The sequence below is a fragment of the Monomorium pharaonis genome, chromosome 8 (assembly GCF_013373865.1).
Source record: "Monomorium pharaonis isolate MP-MQ-018 chromosome 8, ASM1337386v2, whole genome shotgun sequence".
NCBI lineage: Eukaryota > Metazoa > Arthropoda > Insecta > Hymenoptera > Formicidae > Monomorium > Monomorium pharaonis.
Window position 1 is genome coordinate 6,269,637 of NC_050474.1, and position 23,812 is coordinate 6,293,448.

Genomic DNA, 23,812 nt, shown 5'->3' on the forward strand with positions numbered 1-23,812 from the left:
CAATGGAATCGAAAACGAACGTTATTTTCCTTCTTTCCGCGCTGCAACTCATACCTATTTTCGTAATGCCATCCTTAACCTTTCGGTTAAGCTACTAGAAATATTCGTCAGGATTAACTCTCTTTAAATAAACGAGAAAGAGAACGAAATTACTTCACGTTTCAAGCATCGTCCGCGGAAACTACTGTAATAATGTACGTAAAAGTACAAATGTTTCATGTACGTATGCCGTTTTTTTTTTTCAACTCGAGGAAATGCATATTTCACGTAGTGACATTTAAGAAGTAGCAGCGTATATCATTGCAGCGCAAGAGAAGATTGAAGAGCCATTACTCTAGGAGAAACGTGCGGCTGAAGAAACGCGAAACTGTACTTGCACTTGCTAGGGTAACAGATCGCAGACCGTTCGCACGCTTTAATCCGACAATGCAGACGATAAGCTAACGGTATAGCGACGTATCGAGCGACTGTGCGTATACAGGCAACAGACCATCAATCACGGGCTCCATTTCGACGACGACGAGCAATAAGAGGAGAGAGACGTAGGAGCGGGAGTAAAAGTAGGAGGAAGAGAGGAGGTGGAGGAGGAGGAGGAAGAGGAGGTTCACAGGGCCAGATGTAATCGAGATCATGCTCCGCGAAAAAAAAAAAAGAATAAAGCACCAAGGGCAGTCACTTCGGACCGCCATTGCGGTTACATCATGCGGAGCATCGGCCTTTCAACCCTTTTTCTACTCGCGACTTGCGGACACATGCGAAATGCTCTTGTTAGCGCTCGTGAAGGAGATTCGTTTTGTAGATGATAATAGAAAATGCCAATAGGACTTCGCGATCGTCGCCGAATATATAGACTGAGGGCGAATATAATACATCCTTAATAAATAAGGATGTATTATACGTATTTTTTTAATAAAAAAATTATGGAAAATTGTGGATTGTTCTACATTGCATTTGAAAGGGAAAAAATTTAGCAATTTTTTAAATATGAAATTCAAAATTATTTTAATAAAAATGTGCTCTAGCGAAATGTATTAAAATATTTAAAAAAAACAAAAAAAAAAACAGGATTTATATATAAATATTTTATAAGTATTTAAGAGGTAGTTATTTAAAATTTAATTTTGCAGATAAATTAGTGGCTTTGTAAGTAAACCAACTTTATTTATTCATAAAACAACTAAGTTTTATTATTAAAATTGATTGAGATTTTTGTCATTATTTTCAAATTTTAATTTATAAATAAAAAATAATAGCAAATACAATTAAACTATAAAAATGTAGCGTTTAATAAAAATGGAATATTATAAATACAAATTTCACATGTAAATGATTTATTTAAAGCATTTATTTTCTAGTAAAATATTTAGAAAAATTATATTGCGAATAACAACAATCAATTTCTTTTGTGTATACAAATTTTTCAATAAAATGCATAAATATTTATAAAAATTGATGCAACATCTCAGTTGATTAAAATTTATATAGATCTGTGAATAAAATAATAAATAAAACAGAAGTTTCCAAAAACAAAATTTATCGTTCATAAGATTTAAAGATTAATTTTTAATATTTCCATTATTTAATCGGAGAAATTTTATCACGGAAATGTATTAAAATTCTTGCGCAATTACACTCGCGAGAAAATCAGTCGTAGGATCGAATTAAACCGTAGCCGGCTGCGACATTATTCAAGAGTCATTTATTATTTTTTGCGTTAATGCATCGTGATACTTTACTGCCGACACACGACGGATATTTCACGGTCTCGCAATGGGATATCTTGGAAGCCGCTACGAATTGGACGAGAGATATTACGGTACACCAGGATGCAGCTTAAAGGTCACTGCAGGTGTCTCAAAATAAAAAAAAAAAAAAAAAATCAACTTTCGACCAACAAAGTTAATCGCGTCTATCAGCGTTAATTCCGTTATTTCTAAATTCCGAAATATTGATCTTCCGCAACGTTGGCAGAATTGCAGGAAGCGGTAGAACCGTTTCGGCGACGCGTGAAAGCGCGCATCGCGATTAATTGAAAATTCGCGACAATTAAAATCACGGCGGAAGTCCGGTGGTCCGAGCGCACGTTGCCCATACTCGGTTATCGGTCAGTCATCGCAATCGCGCACGTCATTTGTCCGATCACGGTTGATTCGATCCCGATTACGACGAGAGGGTGGGCATCGATAGAAGAGGAAAAAAAAAATAGAGGGAGGACGGAAAAAAAGCACAAATTCACACGCGAAGCCCGCGCCGTTGTTGGAAATTTCATTTGCAAGTCAAATGTCGAGCCGCGCCGAGCTGCGCCCGTTCCGAATCCGATAATCGCCGCGTTCCGGCATGCGGTTCGGTAAGGTTTCAGGAATGTACCCTCTCAATTCGGGACAATCGGACGGGAATGCGAGGACCGTCGGCGGCGGCGGCGGCGGCGGCGTCGTCGTTGGTTCCGCGTCGTCACGGAGAGAGAGGCGAGGAGAGCCCTCGCGCGTGTGGAATTTCTCTCTCTCTCTCTCTCTCTTTCTCTCGCCGGCTACGCCGACAGTGAGTCATCCACGGGGTCCATGCAATCGAGTCGCGTCGCGTCGGGACCTTGAGTGCACGGTACACGTACGATACCCGATACTGTGTTATCGATATACATATGGTCCCCTGTGATTCCTCCGAGGGGGAAATTTCTCGTCAACAAATATTTAGTCTCACGCATGCGTAAACAATATGTGAGATATTGTGAAACTAACGTTCGCCGAGTTGTTGCTCCGGATAAGTCCGGAGCCGATTATTCAGCTCCTTTTTTTTAGAAAAAAAAAAAATGTGTCGAACACTCGAGAAAGGCGGAAATGATGTTCATAAAAAAATCATCTATATTAAGAGGTAATAATTATTTAATACGCGACACATCAAAAGTTGACTGTTAAATAAATTCGGAGCCGATTATTCGGCATTTTCCTCAAGCAACCAGCTAAGACAGAAAATAATGTATGTTGAAATTATTAAAAAATGATGCTCGATCAAAACGCTAAAGGTTCAGCAAATTTATACAAAAACCAAGATAGGCGTTGTACTTTTTTTTTTAAATTGTCGCTAATCATACCTCGGTCTCTTTCGTAGATCGAGGCTCATCCGCAGCATCCGCGATCAACGCGTCGCTTCGCGGCAAATTCACTTTCTCGTTTCCGCCGTTGTCGCCCTTCTCCCTTTTCCGCTTCCTCGGCGACGGCGTCAGACACGCGATCGCGTTGATGATGCCGCGAATTAATTTTCTCGACATCGCGGCACACGACCGGCCCGTGGTCAGCGGCTCTCCCGATGGTCATAACCGAACTGAGCGAGCAGCAGGAGGCGGATTCGCATATTAACAATAGTAGAATCGCGCGCGAGCTTGTTCGTGTACTCGTGCAGAGAGTGCGCGGAGAAAACGTGCACCGACATGTTCCGCCTCGCCGAGGGGGAAACGGACTGCAGCCCGTCTGCGTAACCGGAGGATATCTGAATCTTTAAGACCCTTCCCCCCCCCCTCCCCCCCCGTCGTCGTATCAATTCGATAGTAGAATCGATAATGCCACTTTTCCGCCGGAAATGCATGCCATTCTACAATGACATTTTAAGAATGGCGTATCACTGATTTATTAAATCGTAATTCAATCTGATAGCACGAAACAACACGAGACTTTGTCGCAACACTTTAAACTGAATTTTGACTTGAATTTTATCTCAGTACAATTATCAAAGACGTTTTAAAATCTTTTGTTGTCATAATGACAAACGCAGAGCACGTAAAAAAAATTACATTTGTCGTTAATTTACAAGAAAGCACGGCAAATGTTCCCCTTTGATTTTAATAAGTTTAAAAAATGTTAAAGTGTAAATAAGAGACCGGTATTTTTTATGAGCATGTTCTCATATATTAAGAAAATAAAATCCTTTTGAAAAAAAAATCTGCTACCTTATAGTCTTTCGAAGTGAATATTATTGAAATTATAAAGGTAAAATAAAAATAATTTTTAAATAAGGTTTTTACGCCAAGAATTACTTTGATTGAGGATTTGCACGTCTCTGCCTATTTCTTCTTTTAAAATAAAAAAGTTACGTGTTTTTTAAGAGTATTTAATAATACCTTTTTTAATTTTTATTAAAATTTTTTATCTTTTATAGTTTAAACAATATGCTCTTCAAAAGAAAATATTTAATTTTTCAAGGGACGATTTTATCCTTTTAACGTGTAAGAATGCACTTATTAAAAAATATCTTCTCTTTTTTCTATATTGTATTTAAAATTTATTAAAATCGGGGGGAAGGGGTATTTGATTTTGTGTCTCTTAGTTTAATAATTTTAACAACGCTAAATTAAATTGTTATACTACATTAAGATACAATATAATGATATTATTAATACTAGATATTTCTCCAGATTACTTTATATTACATATTAAACGTTATTTCTCAACAAAATACTTTGTGTATTTTGTCAATAAATATTCTATATATATAATACAGATGTTTCATATTATATATATATATAAATACTTTAATCTTTAACTTTTACAAAGTAAATCCGTTACATTTTACTATCGGTTTTAGCAATACGGCGATAAGGATTTCAGGTATTAGTGTCGCAAGTATAAAAATACGGAGAGGGAAAAATACGCAGACACAAACCGTCTTTATTTTGTTATGATAATGTATCGACCTTTGTGGCGTATTATTGGTTCCGGTGTGTACCTTGCATCATGCGTGACATTCTGTACACGAAGATACGCATTATCTCGTCTCGAACCGATCGACGACGCTATCAACGACGGTCGGTCAACAATGGTGCCTGTCGAGAGAGAAAACAGCGTCGCGGAGCCGATCAATCATCCGTTTAATGTCGCAAATTTACTCTTTACGTGAATTAAGAAAAATAATGTTGTAACAAATTAACCCGCTTGTATGAAAAATTCGATTCGCGAGGGGGTGAAAGAGTCTCGCCAAGTCTCGATCGAGATACCCAACTTCGCCAAGCAGTACATCTTGGGTCACTTCACTAAGTTTCAACTAAGTTTATATAGTTAATTACTTATCGCACTTCCACGGCTCGGTTGCGGCTGCAGCGCGACCGTGTTTGCGGATTGAGTTACACACACACACACACACACACATCCTCGTTCTTTCGTTTCTGAAAGGGCCCTATTTACGCCTCGCAGTCCGCGTCGAAAAGAGTCGAAGTAAGTGCCGTCGGGACGTGACACATCTGCAAAACAGGAGCGGCTTATAGGAGCAGCCCCTTTCGATGCAACGGAGTAGGTAAAAAGCAGCGAACCGATCGGCAGCGTCACCGGGAGACGTAATCTGAGGACAGTTGGCTTTACGCGTGTGCGTGTGTATGCGCGTAAACTTGATTCAGGCATCGCAACGCCCGATCATCTACTTTTTCCACGAGCGTTTAAACCCGCGTTCTTTTAACACGCGGGATTTCCTTTTGCGAAAGCCTGCTCCGCCGCGCGCCGGGGCTAACCATCGGTTATCCGGCCGGGATAGCTTTGATTAATCGCTATCCCGCATGCAATTAACGTCTGGCGCATCAACGGCGGATATATTGTATCCTGTTGAAGAGCGCGATGTGGCTCGATTAGGAGCGGCTTGTTGATAGGGAAGGATTTTATTGCGCGTAAACACACACGCGCGCGCGGTGAGTGATTCCGATTCATAAATTAATGCGCAGCCATATATCCGCGAGTGTAACTGCATCTGCACCGGACAAAGGAGAAATTTGCGTAATCAGAAGTATACAAAAGAGACTAATTTAAAGAGCAGAAATATATGATAGATTTTCATATCGTGGATGAAAATAAATGGAGAACTGTTCTGTAATTAAATCGTTAAGCTGCGATTAATAGCGGGCGAAACTTATTGAAAGTCGATCTACAAATACTTAAATATTACAATAAGAGAAAGATGAGGAATACGAGATTGACCAGTGCTGCTGAATTAAAGGTATTTAAAAAAATAAAATTAAATAGAACTTTGATCATTGCCAATGTTTATTCTCAAAACAAAACAAAATTCGTTACAAAATATGAGAAAATAAAATAGTAAAGTTGACGTGAGTCAATTCATGCTCGACGCGCTGCTGCAAATTTCTAACAAATTATACTTTAAATTACTTAAAAACTACTCGATGGTTTTTAGTGAGCCAAAGCTTATTTTATTTGTCTCAAAAAAAAAACCCTGTTGGTTATTACAGGAACTAGGAATTTTAGAATATTCAGCTTTACTATTTTATTTTCTAATATTTCGTAACAAAATTTTTTGTGCGCCGAGAATAAACACATTGGCAATAATAATCTAAAAAGTTCTACCCTATTTAATTTCATTTTTACTATTAAAAAAAAATAGTTAAAATACCTTTAATTTTTCAATAAGCAGAAATAACCCCCTTAAGTTGACGCGCCGCACATTTTCGGGATGACAAAGAGCGCGGCGGCGCGAGAGTCAAGTGTCGTCCCGCGAAGAGTACGGGGGGGCCATCAGCTCCGTTATCTCGGAGTCGTTATACCTCGCGTAATCGCGCTCCACCGCTTCTTAGATGTCATCGCGAATGACGCTGCATAAAATGCCGCACCACCGAGATCGCGAAAGTTCTTATTCTGGTGTGCAGCTGCACACGTCGCCGGTCCCGACCGGGCACAATCCATTTGCGGAATCGGCTATTAGGACGCGAGCGAGTCGCACGCCGATTCGCGGCGAGACGCGAAGTGCATCAACGACCGATATTCTTCGGGGGATAATAATCATTAGTAACGTGATGATTCGCGTCGTGGCGGAATTCCTTGAAAAAATTCCAGTGTGGTCTCTGGCTTGTGTTCCAGCCGGTGTGACGCTACGATAATAAAGCCGCGGGCATATCAGAAAAAAACGTTCTAATTACGATCATTCGAAGAATGATTGTACGTTTGAAAAGATACTCTCTTTCGAATGCATATATAAAAAACGAAAGAATACTCGCAAAAGAATTTATTATTATTTTGTAGAAGAATACTTATTTTTTTGGTAATTTTTTTTCCTCTATTAAGACAAACATCTATTTAAAATTTAAATAACTCTCTCATTAAATAGAATATTTAAATTTTAAATGAGAAACAAAGAAAGAAACTTTATTTCTTAAATATTTTGTTTGTCTTCCTTTATATATATATATATTTTAATATAAAATTTTTTCTTTCCTGTTGTAAAAGAAGTCTTTCCTGTTGATAATCATTAAAGTAATTTATAATGAAGCTTTTTAACCGATAATGAATATCCCTTGAGCAATTAAGATTTATCAGTGGCGGTTTCGAATATTAGAGTGAACGAGAACTGTCAGCCCTAGACAGAATGATAAGATCACACAGACACACACACACACATACACACAGTAAATTCTTCCTTTCTGCACAAGAGTGCCATTCATATATATAAGTATATAAATAAAAATGTAGATAAAAATTTTTCGTATTTCGATTTTGCAGGTTACAAAGAATAAAAGTAAAAATTATCACATAACGCCTGGTATTAACGTGTTTGTAATCATTTATACATAAATTAACAATTTTTATTTGATATCATAAATAAAAAAATAATAATTATTGTTTAATATAATTTGTATATTGTTTCAATTGTTACTTCGATTTCTAATGTTTAAACTATTGCTACTGAATAAATAATTATTTTGTAATAGTTTTCACATTTCTTCCCGGGAGAAATGTTTTTTCTTTTATTCTTCTTTCATATGTGTTTATGCGCGCGCAATTCGATTCGATGTCACATCGATACACGAAGATTACGACGCACTAAATACTTAATACGTGCTTCTCTCGCGTAGAACCGTCATTCAGATAATACTGACTTCCACGGAATGTCGCTTCGGAATTATGATCATAGTGGACGGAGATGGGTGTGTATCATTATCCCCGTAATTTCTTATTCGGTTAACTGCTGGCCGTGTTTCTCAATACGCAGGTGCGTATGAAAACAATGAGGCCATCGACCAGGCGTTATTGCGTAAACGATCGAATTTTTTACCCGCGTGAACCACGTAACGTCACGTACTGGAGAGGGGGGAGGGAGGAGGACACCTTTTACAAGATGCTGCCATCCTTTGTTGCATCCGCGCATATGTTAATATTTCTCTATTCGTACCTCTGGGACATATATGTCTCACTTACAAAAATCATAACTTTTAAACAAATAGTCCTATCGACTTCTACCTTTGCTTGTTTCAAAGATTCAAGCTAAAATACATGTCGACGCACACTTTGTCGATGTTATGTTTCCAGTAAAATATAGTTGTGTAAGCTAATAATCGTACGTTACGTCGAAAATTTATTAAATTGATGCTAATTATATTCTTAAAGTCTTATTTAATTGTAAAAAAATGCAAAAAGATTAAAATTTTATTCTGATAAATATCACAATAGTTTATATGTGTAATTAAAGCGTACGTACCTTACAATTTATCTTTCGGAATACTTTTATCGTTCTACATATTTTAGGTTGAATAGTCGTATGTATATATAATATATAGCCAATAAAATGATATTTTATTATTCCGGAAATACTTGATCAAGACACATAACAGTTTTATCAATTAGAGAGAACTTGTACTATACTGCATACTACCGCAGTCGTTTTTTGGCAATTTTAGCGAATGCAAATATTCACATACTGATAACAATGTGACTCAGAAGTTGCGTGCAATAGCTTCGATTTATAATTAATATTCAGAAAACATAATTCAAACTCATATTTTGAATGTACACATATCGGTATTTCAGCTTTAGCGATCACTATTTTAAATCCGCCATTTTTAATTTCAATTTTGTTTTGTCGATTTGGAATCAATGTTTCCATATAAAAGTCCATATAAAATCCGTCTACGTGTGGAACGCATCTGTTCTGGGAAAGCCAGAGGTACGAAAGAGTTAAGAACAAAGATCGAGGGACACGGTGTAATTTAATTGTTGATTTAATTACAGCGACTACCGCGCTGCTAAATTGCTTTAACGCCACAATGCTCAACGCCCATGATAATTAAGTATACCTATGTGCGCGATTTTATTGTTCCCTCTTCCTCTCTTGTGTCGTGAGATAATACGGAGTGTCTCGGGGAGATACGTGCAAAGTCCTTGGGATTCCCGATGCTGTACTTATTCCGTTTAATCTACTTCAATTATCTTCAAACGGAAGTTTTACGTAACCGGGTACGTATATACGTACTAGTGCCTCGAGATTTTCAAAGGCGGTAGAATTTGAATCTTCCACGTCGAGTTCTCAACGCTCTCGGGAGATTTTTAAAAGGTGACTCCTTGTTCCGTTGATTGCCGCCGCGCGCGCTATTTGCGGCTAAAATGGGATCCCACGATAACGCTGATGGAATTTCTTCGAAGGTGCCATTAATACAGTGATAAATGTGAAATATCATGTGATTAGTGTACTAGTAATGGCAGACGTTATTTCGATGATATCCACACGGTCGTTAAATGGCGTTTAAACAAACAAAGATGTTTAGCTCGGGAGTTCTCCTTCGGAACGTACATAAAGTTAGAGTGCAGAAACATTACGTAACGATGTCTTTTTTCCTACATACAATCTTTACGACGATCATTACGAACTTTCGCCAATAAAATAAAAACACTCGAATGAAGAAATTAATTAACATTAAAAGTTAATGGCGTATAAATAACGATGATTTTACGAATCCGCGGTGAATAATTGAATTTTATGAATACTTGTTGACTTTTATAAAATTATAAAGCATGTTTAATTTACAATATAGAAAAATGCAGATTTTATTAATGAAAGAACAGTGTTTCGGAAAAAAAAACGTTAACTTTCTTATCTATGTAAAATTTCCAGGACGGATATTAGTGCAGCAAATTCGTATTTCAAAACATAAATTTAATAAAATTGAAACTTGCGTGTAGAATGACGTAAACTCTGGATGTAAATTATATAGTTCTTTTAATGACTATATAAATTGCTTATACAATTTATAATTTAGCAATTAGAAACTACAAAGTTAGCTTGTTACAACTTTTTCCATATTTTACTGACTAATTTCAAACAATTTATGTCGTTCTGCAATTTAGAAATGCTCGCCTTTTGCGTGTAATTACGATATAAACATGCCAGAAACGACAATTTTACGATTACTCCCTTCTGCTCCTCGAGGTGTGAAACTGTACGTGAGCAAAAAAAAAAAACGATTTGCAAAACGGAAGAACGCGGCCTGCCGTTCGTGACGTAGCGCACATACAAACGTTTCACGTCCGTCAGCATTCATCGACGCAAAATTATGGTGGCGTGCATGCCCGCGGAAAAAAATCACAAGAAGGTTACGGGGGAGAAAGGGGGAGAGGGGAGAAAGAAGGGAAAGGAGGGATATTATAGTACCGTAAAACGGCAGAGGGAGATTTATAGTACCGTAAAATGTGATTGTTGTAATGCGCTTAGAACAGATCGCTACGAGTCTAATTCTCGGAATAGGAAGTGAAGTTACCATGCGAGAGGATTTCTCCTTTGTATTACGCATTTTTCTCCCTCGCGTTTAGTCGCGATTCTCCTGGTGCAACGACGGGAGGCCGTGCAATCACGCTACGTGGAAGTTTGAGGTATGATAGACATCAACTATCGCAACAATTTGATATGACAGCACTATTTCATATATTTCTAAGGACTTATGTACGTGCAAATGCTTTCCGCCCCAAATCTCTGGATAAACAGATAAGAATAATATCCGAAGCATTTGATTTCCTATATGCGCTTATATAAAAGGGATTCACGGAGTGGTTGCTCCGTTTGTGTACGTTAGAAGACCGCTGCGATGGTTATGGTGTTTGCCCGGTGGTTTAGAGATAAGCTCAGACCCGATAAAAGATACGGCCAGTCCTCTGTTCCTCGCACGCTTGAGTAAAACGGTCACCCGCTATGCTCCGCGGCCGAGTAATACCGCCGTTTACGGTCGTGCTCGCGTCTACCTCGGCTCCCTTGTTTAGTCTGATCCTCGTCCGGAGATCATTCGGTGCACGAGACGCCCAAATCCTCAAGTTGCGAGGGCTCGTAACAAATTTCAAGTTTCAGCGGGTACACTGATAGAAAAATATATGATATTTACGACTGTAATTGCATAGTAAAATAATTATAGTTAGGAATATCATTTTTATAGTAATTATTACTATAATATTGGTAATAATAACTATATATTTATGGTAAATGCTTATAATGATTATTTTATGGTACAACTAACTGTATAAAAATCTTCGTTTTGGTTATAGCAACCATATCATAAGTTGCATAAACTAATATTATGGTTACGAAAACTATAATGTAGTTTAAACCAACTATAAATTTATGGTCCATTGGGGACCCAACCATATTTTATAGTTATTCAATAATGTAAATTAGTTATTATTATTAATATTATAGTAATAATTACTATAAAAATGATATTCCTCTAACTATAATTATTTTACTATGCAATTATAGTCGTGAATATCATATATTTTTCTATCGGTGTAAAAGAGAGAGGCAAAAGAGGGTATTATTACCAAGTAGAGGATGTTTCCTGTAACTCGATTATTTCGTCAAGGATACCTTTGTTGCTTTTGACGACCCAAAAAGAGAAAAATTGTTCGTTTCGAAGGGACAAATATTAGCAGTATTTTTTTTTAATACTATGGGATTTTAATACAAGAAATCAATATTTTTAATTAGGTTTTCTTTTAGACCATCTTAAGATCGACATATTCTATAATTAAATTTGTTTTCTTTTCCATTCAAAAGAATGTTAATGCTTTATAAGTAATCGAGTTACAGAAAGCGTTGTTACGTACATTAAAAGATTACCCTATACACTAATAAAATACCTTCTTCTTTCTCCACTATAATCGCAAATTTGCGCGGGAAATCACGAGGTTATCTCGTTATCTAATAAGATACCCTGGTGATCCCGCGGGTCACTTCGGTATATCGACAAATTGCCCACGGTCTGATCGATAATAAACGTTGCTCGCTCGCTCGCGTGTCCCCCGAATGTGCGCGTACCGTTCTCTCTGGCGTGTACACGGGGTCGAAATGAAATTAAGAGCGGCGATTACGGGATATAATGACCCGGGCGGTGTAAGTGGCGCGGTTCGCCGCGGGGCAAGCGGATCCTGTTGATGGACGAGAGCCGTCCTCCCCCTCTCGGCCCATCTCTCGCGCGCATCTCGTCGCCGTTTGTCCGTGGCATCCAGCGCTACGAAAACCGCTCGACGAGTCCCGCGTACGGGATCGTTACTTGGAAACGATCAACTCGTAACTGGACCTAACTCGCACCCGAGGGATCGAAGGTACGCGACCCGCTCTCTCTCTCTCTCTCTCCCGGCCTGCCGATCCCGCGCGATAATCCGATCCCGGGTCGAAAATTCAGTGGCCCCCCCCTGATGAATCTTCGATTTTATCCAGAGGGAAAGAGAAAAACAAGATTTCGGGCTCTATTTAATGCGAGATACGAGATCGATACGGTTGATAATTTCGCAAGGTTAATCGAAAGTATCGAATAAGAGAGCTGACAAAGAGTATCTGGATTGGACAACGGACAGCGTAATTATAACACCTCGCTGACGTAAGCAAACGTGGCGTAGTGATTGCAAGATTACACGAGTAGCGAAGTAAGCGGCGTTTGCGCCTCGTCCGCTGAAAATCGCGAGCGCGCTTTATGAAAACATCGGTGACGCGCTCAATTTTCATGCGACTTCGACCTAAGCTAAACGAAAGTGACAGATGCCCGCCACGAATGTGGCCACGTGACATTAGCATATTCATTAACGAACGCGCCCGAGCGTGGCGGTGAAAAAAAAGAGGGCATATGTCGATCATAGTGCGCGGAGGCATTCGCGTGTTTCCATAGGGGACATATGCCGCTCGTCCCTTTCTGTCGGAATCCTCCTTTCGATTTCGTTTCTGAATGGATGGCTCTTTGTTCGGGGGGGGGAAGGGATTCGGACGGAGAGCGGAACCGACGCGATTATTTTTACGACTTTCTGTGAGCGACCTCTCGCTTGTACATAGCCTCGTTTTGTGAACTTTTTACGAGTACAATGTAGCAGTCTACTAAAAAAAAAAGTAGAGCTAACAAGAGTCAAATATAAAAGTTCTCGGTGTACACGGAGAGAATTTTCTCTTAAAAATTACCCTGAAAATCGTGGTAATTGTGAGACAGCGTAAACTTTGAAGAATTTTATCATACTTTTAACAAAATTTACTGAAATTTTAATAAAATTGGACAAAGTTTTAGTAAATTTTGTTAGAAGTACAGTAAAATTTACAAAATTTTGTCAAAAGTATTGTAAAATTCGTCAAGGTTCACATTGTCCCATGATTTTCATGGTAATTTTTAAGAGAAAATTCTTTCCGTGTATAAATTTATTATTAGTAATCATATTAAGAATTTACTTTCTTTCAATTGATGGAATATTGTATGTATACACTAAGAAAAAAATATTGTTGATTTGACAAAAATTTTCAACTAAATTAAAATTTTGTCAGTTCAAGAATTTATGCATTTAACTTAAATACACAAATTTCAATTCAAGTATTTATATATATAGTTAAGTGAAATATATAAATACTTGAATGGATAAAATTTAATTCAATTAAAAAATTTAGTCAAATTAACATTTTTTTCTTAGTGTATATTAAGTTTGTTATTGATTTTGTTTACGAATCTGTAATTAATGGAATTTCACTATTCTCCACAATTAAATCGAGAAAAGATCAACAATAGACGTAACATAATTTTTTATTTAAATAATTAAGTAATATTCTTATGTAATTTTATTAATATATTCTAATTTTTCGAGTTGTGTGCCTATCGCCTTTAAAACGCAACTTTAAAATTGAAGTCATCTAAGATAGAAATATCACAGTATTAAATTAAAGCTATTATTGATATTAACGAGCATCTACAAGATTCCTCGTAATTATTGGTTTATCTTTCTATTTTGCTTTATTCGAAATTTAATTTCGTTCAAAAACTAATAATGTTTAAAAATAAAATTTGATTTATTATTTATTTTGCGCTCTTACAGCTCTTTATAAATTCTATCGTATCTCATAGGATTTAATTGAATCCCAACAAAAACGAAATATTGACCTCTATTTAGTGAATGATCGGGCAGAAGTAGTGAGCGTTCGTCGTAAAACGGCGATACGGTAATACGGTAATGTCTCGAAGGCGTCGGAGGCCCCGAGGCGTGTTTTTGCTGCTGACGCGACGATGCACGGCGCACGTGTGCGTGCTTATTTCGAGTGAAGATTAAGAGACCGGTCCCGTACTCTACGTTGGCCGCCACCGCCGCAGCCACACGGCGACTCGGCTATATGTTGTTTTTAACGGTCAAACTATAAATATACGACCGGCCGGCGCGGCGTTTACACGGACAACCGCGACGAAAGTCTTTACTGAAAAGACCGACGCGCAAAATTTCGAAATATTTACTTCGCAAGGAGAAATTCGACCGGAAGAGAAAATTATCTAAGATAAATGCGGGTAACGCGAACGGTCTGAATTTAAAAAGTAGAAAAATTCTTGAAATTGTCGTGAGAAGTGCAATAAATCATCCGGGATCAACTGTCCTTTTCTCTTTATCCGGTACTGTCCATTCATCCGTATCATTCGCAAGTTTCTTTACTGCACGGAGAGAATTTTCTCTTAAGAATTGCCCTTTTAAAATTGTGGAACAATGTAAACTTCGAAGAATTTTGCTATGCTTTCAACAAAATTTGTCAAAAATTTTAATAAAATTTTGTTAAAAGCATAGTAAAATTCTTCGAAGTCCACGTAGTTCCATAATTACCACAATTTTAAGGGTAACTTTTAAAAGAAAATTCTCTTTTTGTAGTATTTCATTCTCGGGTGGTCAAAGTAACAAATTTTTAGAGACACGCAAAAAGTATCCGTGCACTTTTCCTAGACCCGTATGCGTTTTCACCGCGATCTTAATAATTCAAATAAGTGCATATGTATGTACACTTTATCATGCCCACGGGATCATCTTTCCGCGGGCGCGGTTCCTAGAATCATCCCACCACAGTCCAGATGTGATAACGCAAATACCACTCGCGCGCATGAACGAAAGCGAGGGAAAAACGAAAAAGAAAGAGAGAGAGAGAGAGAAAAACGGGAAGAAAGCCGACACCCAGCTGCATAATTGAGCGGCGGGTCTCACGATGTCAGCGCGGTGCGATAATGCACTCGGTCCACTCACTTTGTCTTGTAATTCTAAACCCATTTGAGTCCGGGCGAGCGATACCGCGCGAGCGTACACGGCCCGTCCTCTTCTCCCCGTGTGTTGCGCGCCGGGCCGGACGAGATATAGCCAATGCTGATGGTATGAATAGCGTATTTCTCTCCTCAGTAGTATATTCCGCGGCGTTATAAACTCGGAGGTATACAAGAGACTTCGAGGCGAGGCTAAGGGACTACTAAAGCCACGCTGCAAATATACATTATGCAGAGAATACGTCTTTTTTTCTTTCTCCTCCTCCTCCTCCTCCTCCTCCTCTCTCCTCCCCCACTCTCCTTTTCCTATATGCAGTTTACATAATGACTTGCTTCAGGGTCACATGCGGGGATTTTTAAGTTAACTCGGCCTTTCAGCTCGAGTGTATACCCGGGATTCCCTCTCCACGTGATTTTTTTTAACCCTTACCGTTACTTCTCGAAGATTTAACGAGCGAGCCCCCGATTCTCAACGCCAAATGATTCGCAAGTCGCCACATTGTGCCGCGGTATTTAGCGAAAGAACAATAATTCAGCGTGTTTAAGGTCAAGTTCTGTACAGAAATTCCCGGATCTTTCGAGAATTTTGTTCAAAATTCTAGGTAAGATTAAGGAACTTTTTAATTGCCGCTTCGAAACATAATTTATTTTATTATACGTACTTTTTACACCTTCTTGATCGCATTATAATCGCAAAGAAAGCCACTTGGGTTTTAAATTTGGAAAAGCACGAGCAACAGAAACAACAGAAAAGTTATCGCAAACTTATCTCTTTATAAATTCTATCCTCAAAGTGTATTTAACTCAAATTAAATCAAACGAGTATTCCATAAAAGAAAGGGAAAAATTTGATCCAAGTAAATTTCCGAGCGTTACAAAATTTCCTATTAACGTTCTTCAACTTAATTTTGATCAATAGACAATTTGTCGCAATAAAATATTTCAAATTAAAAAAATTTTGTCAAACATAAATAAAATCCCATAATAAATCTTCACGATTTTCAGGGATAAAAAAAGAACCTTCCCGTGTCACCTGTGCTTCTTTCAACGATACATTACGTTAAATATAAAACGCCCGGTAAAAACCTAATCAATCCGCAGTTTCGAACTTCGAATTGCGAAACTTTTAAAACAGAACGAAGACCTCCGGAGATGATTTACGAGGGCGCACATCGAGGAAGCGCACGTCACCGGGAAGTGGTCGCCGTATGTTCGCGGACATCGATCACGGCGCGCGTCGCAATATTGCGCCTGGCGAACGTCCGTCGTCGTCGGCCGACGTGCCCCGGCGCGTCAACGCGCCCGATCGGCGAAACAATGCGACGAGCACTCCCGCTCGCGACGTTTATGCGCTTCTCGGAAGCGCGGCCGGCCGCGGATACGCACTTTCTTCGCCGCGTGCGACGTGGCACACGTGTGTGCGTCGTCTCGGGTCTGACACCGGTCCGACAAAGGCGGTCGGCGCTGATCGTCGTCGCCCGAGAAATTTTCAGCGCATAAATCGCGCGCCCGACATTTAACGTCGCGCTGCCGTTTAATGTCAGGATCGTGTCGAAGAATCGGGTCGAAAAAGCGGATCTCCGTCGCGGTGGGGGGAAGGGGGAAGCGGGGCGTCGAGTTGCGGCGAACCGTGACGTAAATCATAATTAAACTCGCCGCGGTTCGGGTGACGACTTTAATGGGATTAATTAGGTGTTGTAATTAAAAAACTTTGACAACTCTGAAATTAATGAGACTCGGGGAAAAAAATGTTTTTTTTTTACTTCCGGGCGAGTGTAAACTTCAAGCGGAGGAAAGGCAATATTATTTTGTTTTTGGATAGTGTTTCTCAAACAAAAGCTAATTAAGCCTTCAAAAAATAAAAATGTAAAGTAGAAAATATCAGATGAGTTTCACATATTTTACAATGATTAATATTTTCGCAAGATAGCCAAAAATGTGAGAAGTTAAAAAATTTTCTTTTCCTTTAATTTTATGAGTCATTTACGTAAAATATTTACAAGTTAACGCATATGTAGATTTCTAAAGGCCTCTCACTCCGACTTAAAACATATTTGTGTCAATTGTACAAATATCGTATGCTGTTCCGCAACATGTAATGTCAATTATCAATATGCTATTAAATAGGTGTATAAAGATTAAATTAGATTACATTAGATTCGTTTTTAATAGATTTAAAAAAAAATCATGAATGTAAGAAAACTATGGATTTTATTTTTTTTTAATCACCTAAGCAGATCATATTTTTACCAATATGAATACAGGACACGATGTTTTCTAGCTTTCGAGAATTAAGGGTGTCAATGCCAGCATTGGCGACCTTCGTCCACTTAAAGAAATTTCTACAATGTTTTTCTTAATTAATTAGAAAACATTTCTCTTTAACCTACAGAGAAATGTTTTCTAATTAATTAAGAAAAAACATTGTAGCTCTAATAAAACATTCGTTTATTTAGCCTGACTTTCCGTTTATTGCGCCTCCAGACAGAAACTTAAGATAAATCACTACGTCTGGCTCCCCGGGATTTTACTAACGCGTTGGCTGCCAATTTTCTCCCGATGATCAGAAACGTATATAACCCTGGCCGCACCATCTGCCCGTTTTTCGAGTGCGTGCCGGCCACTCGACCGCCTTTCCACGTGCGTGCTCGAGTGCCGGCTATCGCGGCCGCGGCCAAGAAAGTCGACTGCACAAACTAGCCGTATTTAGCGGCGATCGATTCCTCCGTGTTGCAAAGAAATACGATGTACTCGAACGTTGACCCTGCGAACGACGACGTGAATCGAGAATCGTGAGGCGAGCTTGGCGCACCGCCGCCGCCGTCGTCGATACGCACGCACGCACCGCACGCACGTACGCACACTCTCGCGAGGACGCCGCCGCCGCGTACCTACACACTCGGGATCTCGTCTCGCGCTAGTCGGTCATTAGCCCCGCTCCCCGGTGTGCGTATGTTAATTTTTACAGGCAGATATCCATCAAAGATGCGCCGCGATTTCCTCCTCCCGATCGGATCTTCGCCCGCGAGGAAAAAAGGAAGCAACCTAGAGAAAAATCGGTTTCCCCTCCCCCCTTGCCCCCCCCCCATGCTATTAGGAACGATTCTACGATATGTCTATCATACGTAACAGGAAGAAAAATTTAGGACGGTAATTAAGATGGGTTTGTCTTAATTAGACCTGTTGAAAGTGGCCGTTCCGAATTCTCCCACGGAATTTCTCCTTATAAAATGTCGCGCGGGAACGCGCGTTTTCGGGATTACAATTGCCGTTTAAGAATTAAACTCTCGAGTAATTTCCCGTGGCCATTTCTTTGAATTCGCTTACGATGCGAACTTACGGTACGTCGACCCGCGTACGTCGCCGCCGACTTACGCCGCGAACAATACATAATACGCTTCGATCTCCGGCGCAGCAGCGTTTGCGATGCGATGCGCGCGGCGACCCTGACTCGAGAGAGAGAGAGAGAGAGATCGTCGGTACAGAAAACACTCGTGCCCCCGGTAATTTCACGCGGACGATAAATCCTCGGAGTTATGCATTCGAACGGACGCGGATGACGTTTACGACACGGCGTCACGCTCGCCGAGACAAAGCGGTCACTTTTTTAGCGAATACGAAATCCCCAATGCAACAAACTCCGGAATCTCCCGCCGGGGAGAACCGGGAGGCTAGAGGCGAAAGTGTTGGGAGCAGTAATGGAGTATCCCATTTGCAGCGCATCTGCGGCGCAAATACCCCACCCTACTTTCCTATATTTAAAAAAAAAAAACGTAACAATCCAGTTTGTCCTCCCCGCTCCTTCCGTGGATTGGACACGTACCACCGTCGAGGTCTGTAATCGAATGGAGTGGTAAATAAAGGCAGCGTGGTAGGAAGGTAGGGCAATTACGAAATCGCTACCGCGACCGTCAATTTCAGATTCCCGTCCCGGCGCGCGGCGGACGACCGTCGTCGGGGCGAACAACGTTATTACCTCGTCTCGACCGAGCCAGGGAGCGACTCGTCCGAGCCGACCGACAAATATTTTTCTAATGCCCTTGCCTCGCACGGCAAGAAAACGACGGGCTGCCCGTAGCGACAGGAAACGACGGTCGGCGGATGCGATTAAATCCAGGAGTAAATAAACGGCGAACGAACGAGCGCGCGCTGCTCGCTCTCCTTCTCTCTCCTTCTCTCAAAGGAGAGTGTTAAAGCGGGGCCCTCCTCCCCCTACCCTAGCGATGGTAGATCGCGAGATCTTCCCTACGACAAGGGATCTTCGTACGCATGCGTGAGATGACGTAGTCGGTAATTTCCCATGACGGATGCAGACGGAAACATCGGGGAAACTTGTAGGGTATCCTGATATACAGGATTTCATAGTCTTTAGAGGCTTATAATCAGAGATGCGCCGATCAACTTCCCCCACCGCGACGACTCTCGTCCGCCATCTTATACTAACGCTGTGACGTCATCATATTAACTAAACGTACGTATCTGAAGTAGAATCTGGAGCAGTAGAGTTCTGTGGGGCTTCCTGCTTCCAGCAAACGTGAACTTAAAAAAAATCTTATTACGTTCAGAATTGCACCAGTTCGAAATAGTACTAAGTTTACCCTATCACTTATTACTACACTGAAAAAAAAAAAATATATATATATATATATTGGGTTGAGTAAACTTGGTTACGTAAGCTACAATCGAATCGGATAAAAATTTAAGTCTGTTTAACAATCTAGCTGATGTAAGAGTTTTAACTAAAAAATTTAGTTAAAGGTTAAAACTAACGTGTAGTTATACGGATATTACAGATTCTTTCAACTGCGATAAAGGTTAAGTTGCTATAACTGTATAATATACTGATTTTACCTCTGGAATAGTAAGTTGTCAATTCCACTCAGCCCTTATCTAATGTAACTGTATTTTCAGTTCATTTTACACAAATAAGATGTTATAAAAGCATAAAAATTATGTTACAAGAATCAAAGCAGCTAGTTCGTCATATACAACTCTGGAGTTCTCGTTTAACTCGATTTCAGTTGCTAATACTATTCTAAAGTATATTTGTACGCGATAACTTGGAGGAGATGCTGATAAAGAAGTGATACCTCAGTTTGCCACGATTTCTCGTTTGTGGCTTAACTGAAGGATGAGAGTGTGCACCATTTTTCTTTTTAAACGCAAGCTGCGTAAAGCGCGTGTCGCGCATGGCACAGGCTTCTTCTCACTAACTTCTTGTCGATGTGCATACGTTACTGTTAGTCATAATCAATGTTACGTGTCGCGCGTACATACAATTATGGCTGTTGGTTGTAATAAATGTACATACATTTTCAGCCGGGAATGTCGACTGGTGTTTTCCGCAAGCAAATGTTTATATAGCCGTGCGAGGCGTCACGATTCATATATCTTTAAATTATTCCACGCAAAGTCATGTTCCAGGAAAATACGGAGGCTTTATTTTTACATGGACAGAATAATATCTAAAGTAGGAATATAATATAATAATAATCAGTTAAATATATTAACAAAATAAATAACATATTGTAAATTTGAGAGTTACTCTTTTTTTATCTCACTAATAAAATCATGTTCTTGCCTGATCGTTTTGATATAACAATAGAAACATAATAAATATTTAAGAAAGTGTTTAGCCTTTGTGTAAATAAAATTTATAACGAGAATTTCCACGTTGAAAGAATCGCAATGCTTCTCGCGAAACGGAAAACTGCAAGGGAAAAATTCCTTTCCATGTCACGTCTAAGAAAGAAGACTTGGGAACCTCGAGACATCATTTGAATACAATGCGATTGCAATTGCTACCTTCACTCCTGGCAGGGAAAAGACTAACGCGAAGGAATACGAAGGAAGAAAAGGGTCTAGGTTAATCTGTTCTAAACAGGGCTGACGACAACAAAAATTTCGCATGGAAAAAGTTTTCAAAGTTGTTAAACGTAGACAACCAATATATAAACTTCGCGAATAAGCTTCTAATTAATTTATATTTATCATTAAAAGAAAATCCATTACAAAGATAAGTATCAATTTTCAATTTGCGCAAAGGAAACGAATCTGTTCGCAAATTGGAAAATAATTGTTCTATTTTAGATTTCTAACATTTACGGCTGACAACTCGCGTGATAAAAACATCCTGTTGTAAATCAAACAAACACGCAAACTCCTTTAAGGCTTCGAGGCAGGTATACCGTATCTACGTGTGCCAGTCTTCGAAGGAAATTATGCGTCAGGACTCGTGTAAGCCAGGCAGAAACGTAATCCCAAGGTTGCAGCAACACTCCAACCTCCGATACTTAAATACCGTTCGAGCTCTAATTAGGGATAATGCAACGCGCCGACGATTGTAACCGACGCAACATTTCTCATCGACTGCATAATTCATCGCAACACTCGCGTACCGCGTCCTACTTCGTAGTTCTTTCGCGCTCATTCATATAAAACGAATTTTCTGAAAAAGATTATCTTCCTTTTTCCTCGAATGCAATCATTGCATTTATTTCGCTTCAGAGACAGGTTTTAAGTCGATGAGTAATACCTCAATTTTTCCACGAACTCACGGCAGCGGTGGATTCATGTAGCACTAATTGCGTGACTAAAACGGAGCGGCAAATGAAAAATATCTTTACTTACGGAAGTTTATCCCTATGTATATTATCGTCATGAAGTATGTAAAATTCATGTAATTACCCATCCTAACAAATGTAATTTTCATTTTTGATTTTTTTGCAGTAGGGCTTCCTTCTAATAGGAAATTCCAACGTAACACGCTATAAATTATTAATCAGCTAAATGCAGCGATGACTTTTAGCAAAGTCGAGAAAGGAATGCATTACATTTGTCAGGCTGTCATTGAATCGTTTTACAATGAATGACTCACTATGCTACTAGAAAAAGTTTGGACACTGCATTCCAAGGGAGTTTGTCGCGGAGCAGTTTTCCCTTTCCATGAGGTAGACGTCAGCTGGCCGAGAGAGCCATCTCCTCCGAGTGTTGCACGCCGTAAAGAAAAGGGCGTCCCCTCAGCCCTTATCCTTTTGTGCGCAATAAAAGAAGGATCCTGAAAGAAGAGCCGAGAGGGTACCGGAAATTCGTCCCCTCGCCGCTCTTCGCGACCAATTTCTCTCGTTACCCGTCAGCTTAATCGGGAATGTATCCTCATATTTTCACGGATGGGACCGTCACGGCTAATTCCGACCAATCAAATCAAACAATCTCCACGATTTAGAAAGAAGATACGGATTTATATAAACAGATACAGCACATATAAAACAACTTTCTTAAGAGATTATAACTAAATTAGCTATATATTTTCTTCCTTTCTATTGTTGTGTCATAACGTAAGGAATGCAATAAAATAACTAGACTTGCATAAAGTGTATTTTGCTTGACAAACGAGAGAAAAGAAGAGAAAGCATTATTCCCTGCATAGATTACGTATCCCCCGCGTAGATTAAGTGCAAGAGAATAGCCACGTTACATATATAGATTACGTACAAACGTGAGCTATTGTTGCCCAATCGATGTGACGTTTATTGTTCCTGGGCAGACCGGGGAGGAGTCGGCACGATGAGAGCGATAGAAGACAAGAAAGAGGTAGAGAGGGCACGAGAGAAAGGGAAGAGAACCCACCGTTTAGAAAAAAATGTCTGGCGGAGAGACGCAACCCCATGGGGGGTTCTCTCTGCTGCGATTTCGAGTCCGCGCACATCGAAGAATTATACCCATTCCATTACGCACATAGCCGCGTTTCGTCTGTCCGTGTGGCGACGCTGGACTGGAGTGAGTAATTCTCCAGTGTGTGCGCGGGAACTCAAAATCGCAGTACAGATGGGGTCATCGAGACGGCGTAATCGCTATGGCGTGTTAATAGATTGAACCCCGAAGGCCTCGCGTCCTGTCCTCATTTTCTCTCTCGTCTCGTCGATGGCAAAAAAAAAAAAAACAGAAGAGCCGTGGAAAGAACTGCCCGAGGATCACGTCCGGCTCTTTCTCCCTACTCGGTGATCTGCAATTCCTCCCCCTTTCCCCCGCTCCTTCCGCCAGCCTCTCACACCATGGGCGATCGGTCGAACGTAAAACTTACGCGCCGTCCAATTTTTGATTTAAAAAGCGATAACGACGCTCAGCGGCGCTCCATATTTTACATTATTTAATGTTAATACGTTATATATCTCACTACCTTGCAGGCCATAAAGTAGATATGGAAAAAAAAAGTCAGAGAAATATGAATACATAGCAGTCTGCAGGTTAAAAGTTCGACTGATTTCATCCCATAGACACTGAGCTTGCTCGATCCTCGACGATGCAATCGTCGCATGCGTGACTGACAGGATGACGTGAAAATCTACTCGGGCACACAAATCAGCTGGTATTTGAAAGTAGGCACGTGTAACGGACGTCATTAACGTATCTCTATCGCTATTCGAAGTGATGCGCGATGTCCTAAGAGACTCGTGCGTCACCGGAGAAATCGCGGAGAATCTTCTCTTCGGAACTACTAACGGAAAATCGGATTTACATCGCTGGCGCGGATTT

The 23,812-nt window shown here is 39.8% G+C and overlaps 1 protein-coding gene across 3 annotated transcripts in view; it reads right to left on the reverse strand.

Moving 5' to 3' along the window:
- LOC105841124 (signal-induced proliferation-associated 1-like protein 2) overlaps positions 1-23,812 on the reverse strand; it is a 70,090-nt gene that overhangs the window by 27,753 nt on the left and 18,525 nt on the right. Inside the window, exon 1 of one of the 3 annotated variants that reach the window (XM_012688251.3) lies at positions 3,089-3,459. The exons of 1 other annotated variant lie outside the window; for it this stretch is intronic. In XM_012688251.3, the coding sequence (XP_012543705.2) occupies positions 3,089-3,265 (177 nt within the window). In that variant the 5' untranslated portion in view covers positions 3,266-3,459. Of the gene's footprint in view, positions 1-3,088; positions 3,460-23,812 lie in introns of those variants that run through there. One more of the 3 variants, XM_012688250.3, reaches the window with a different exon arrangement.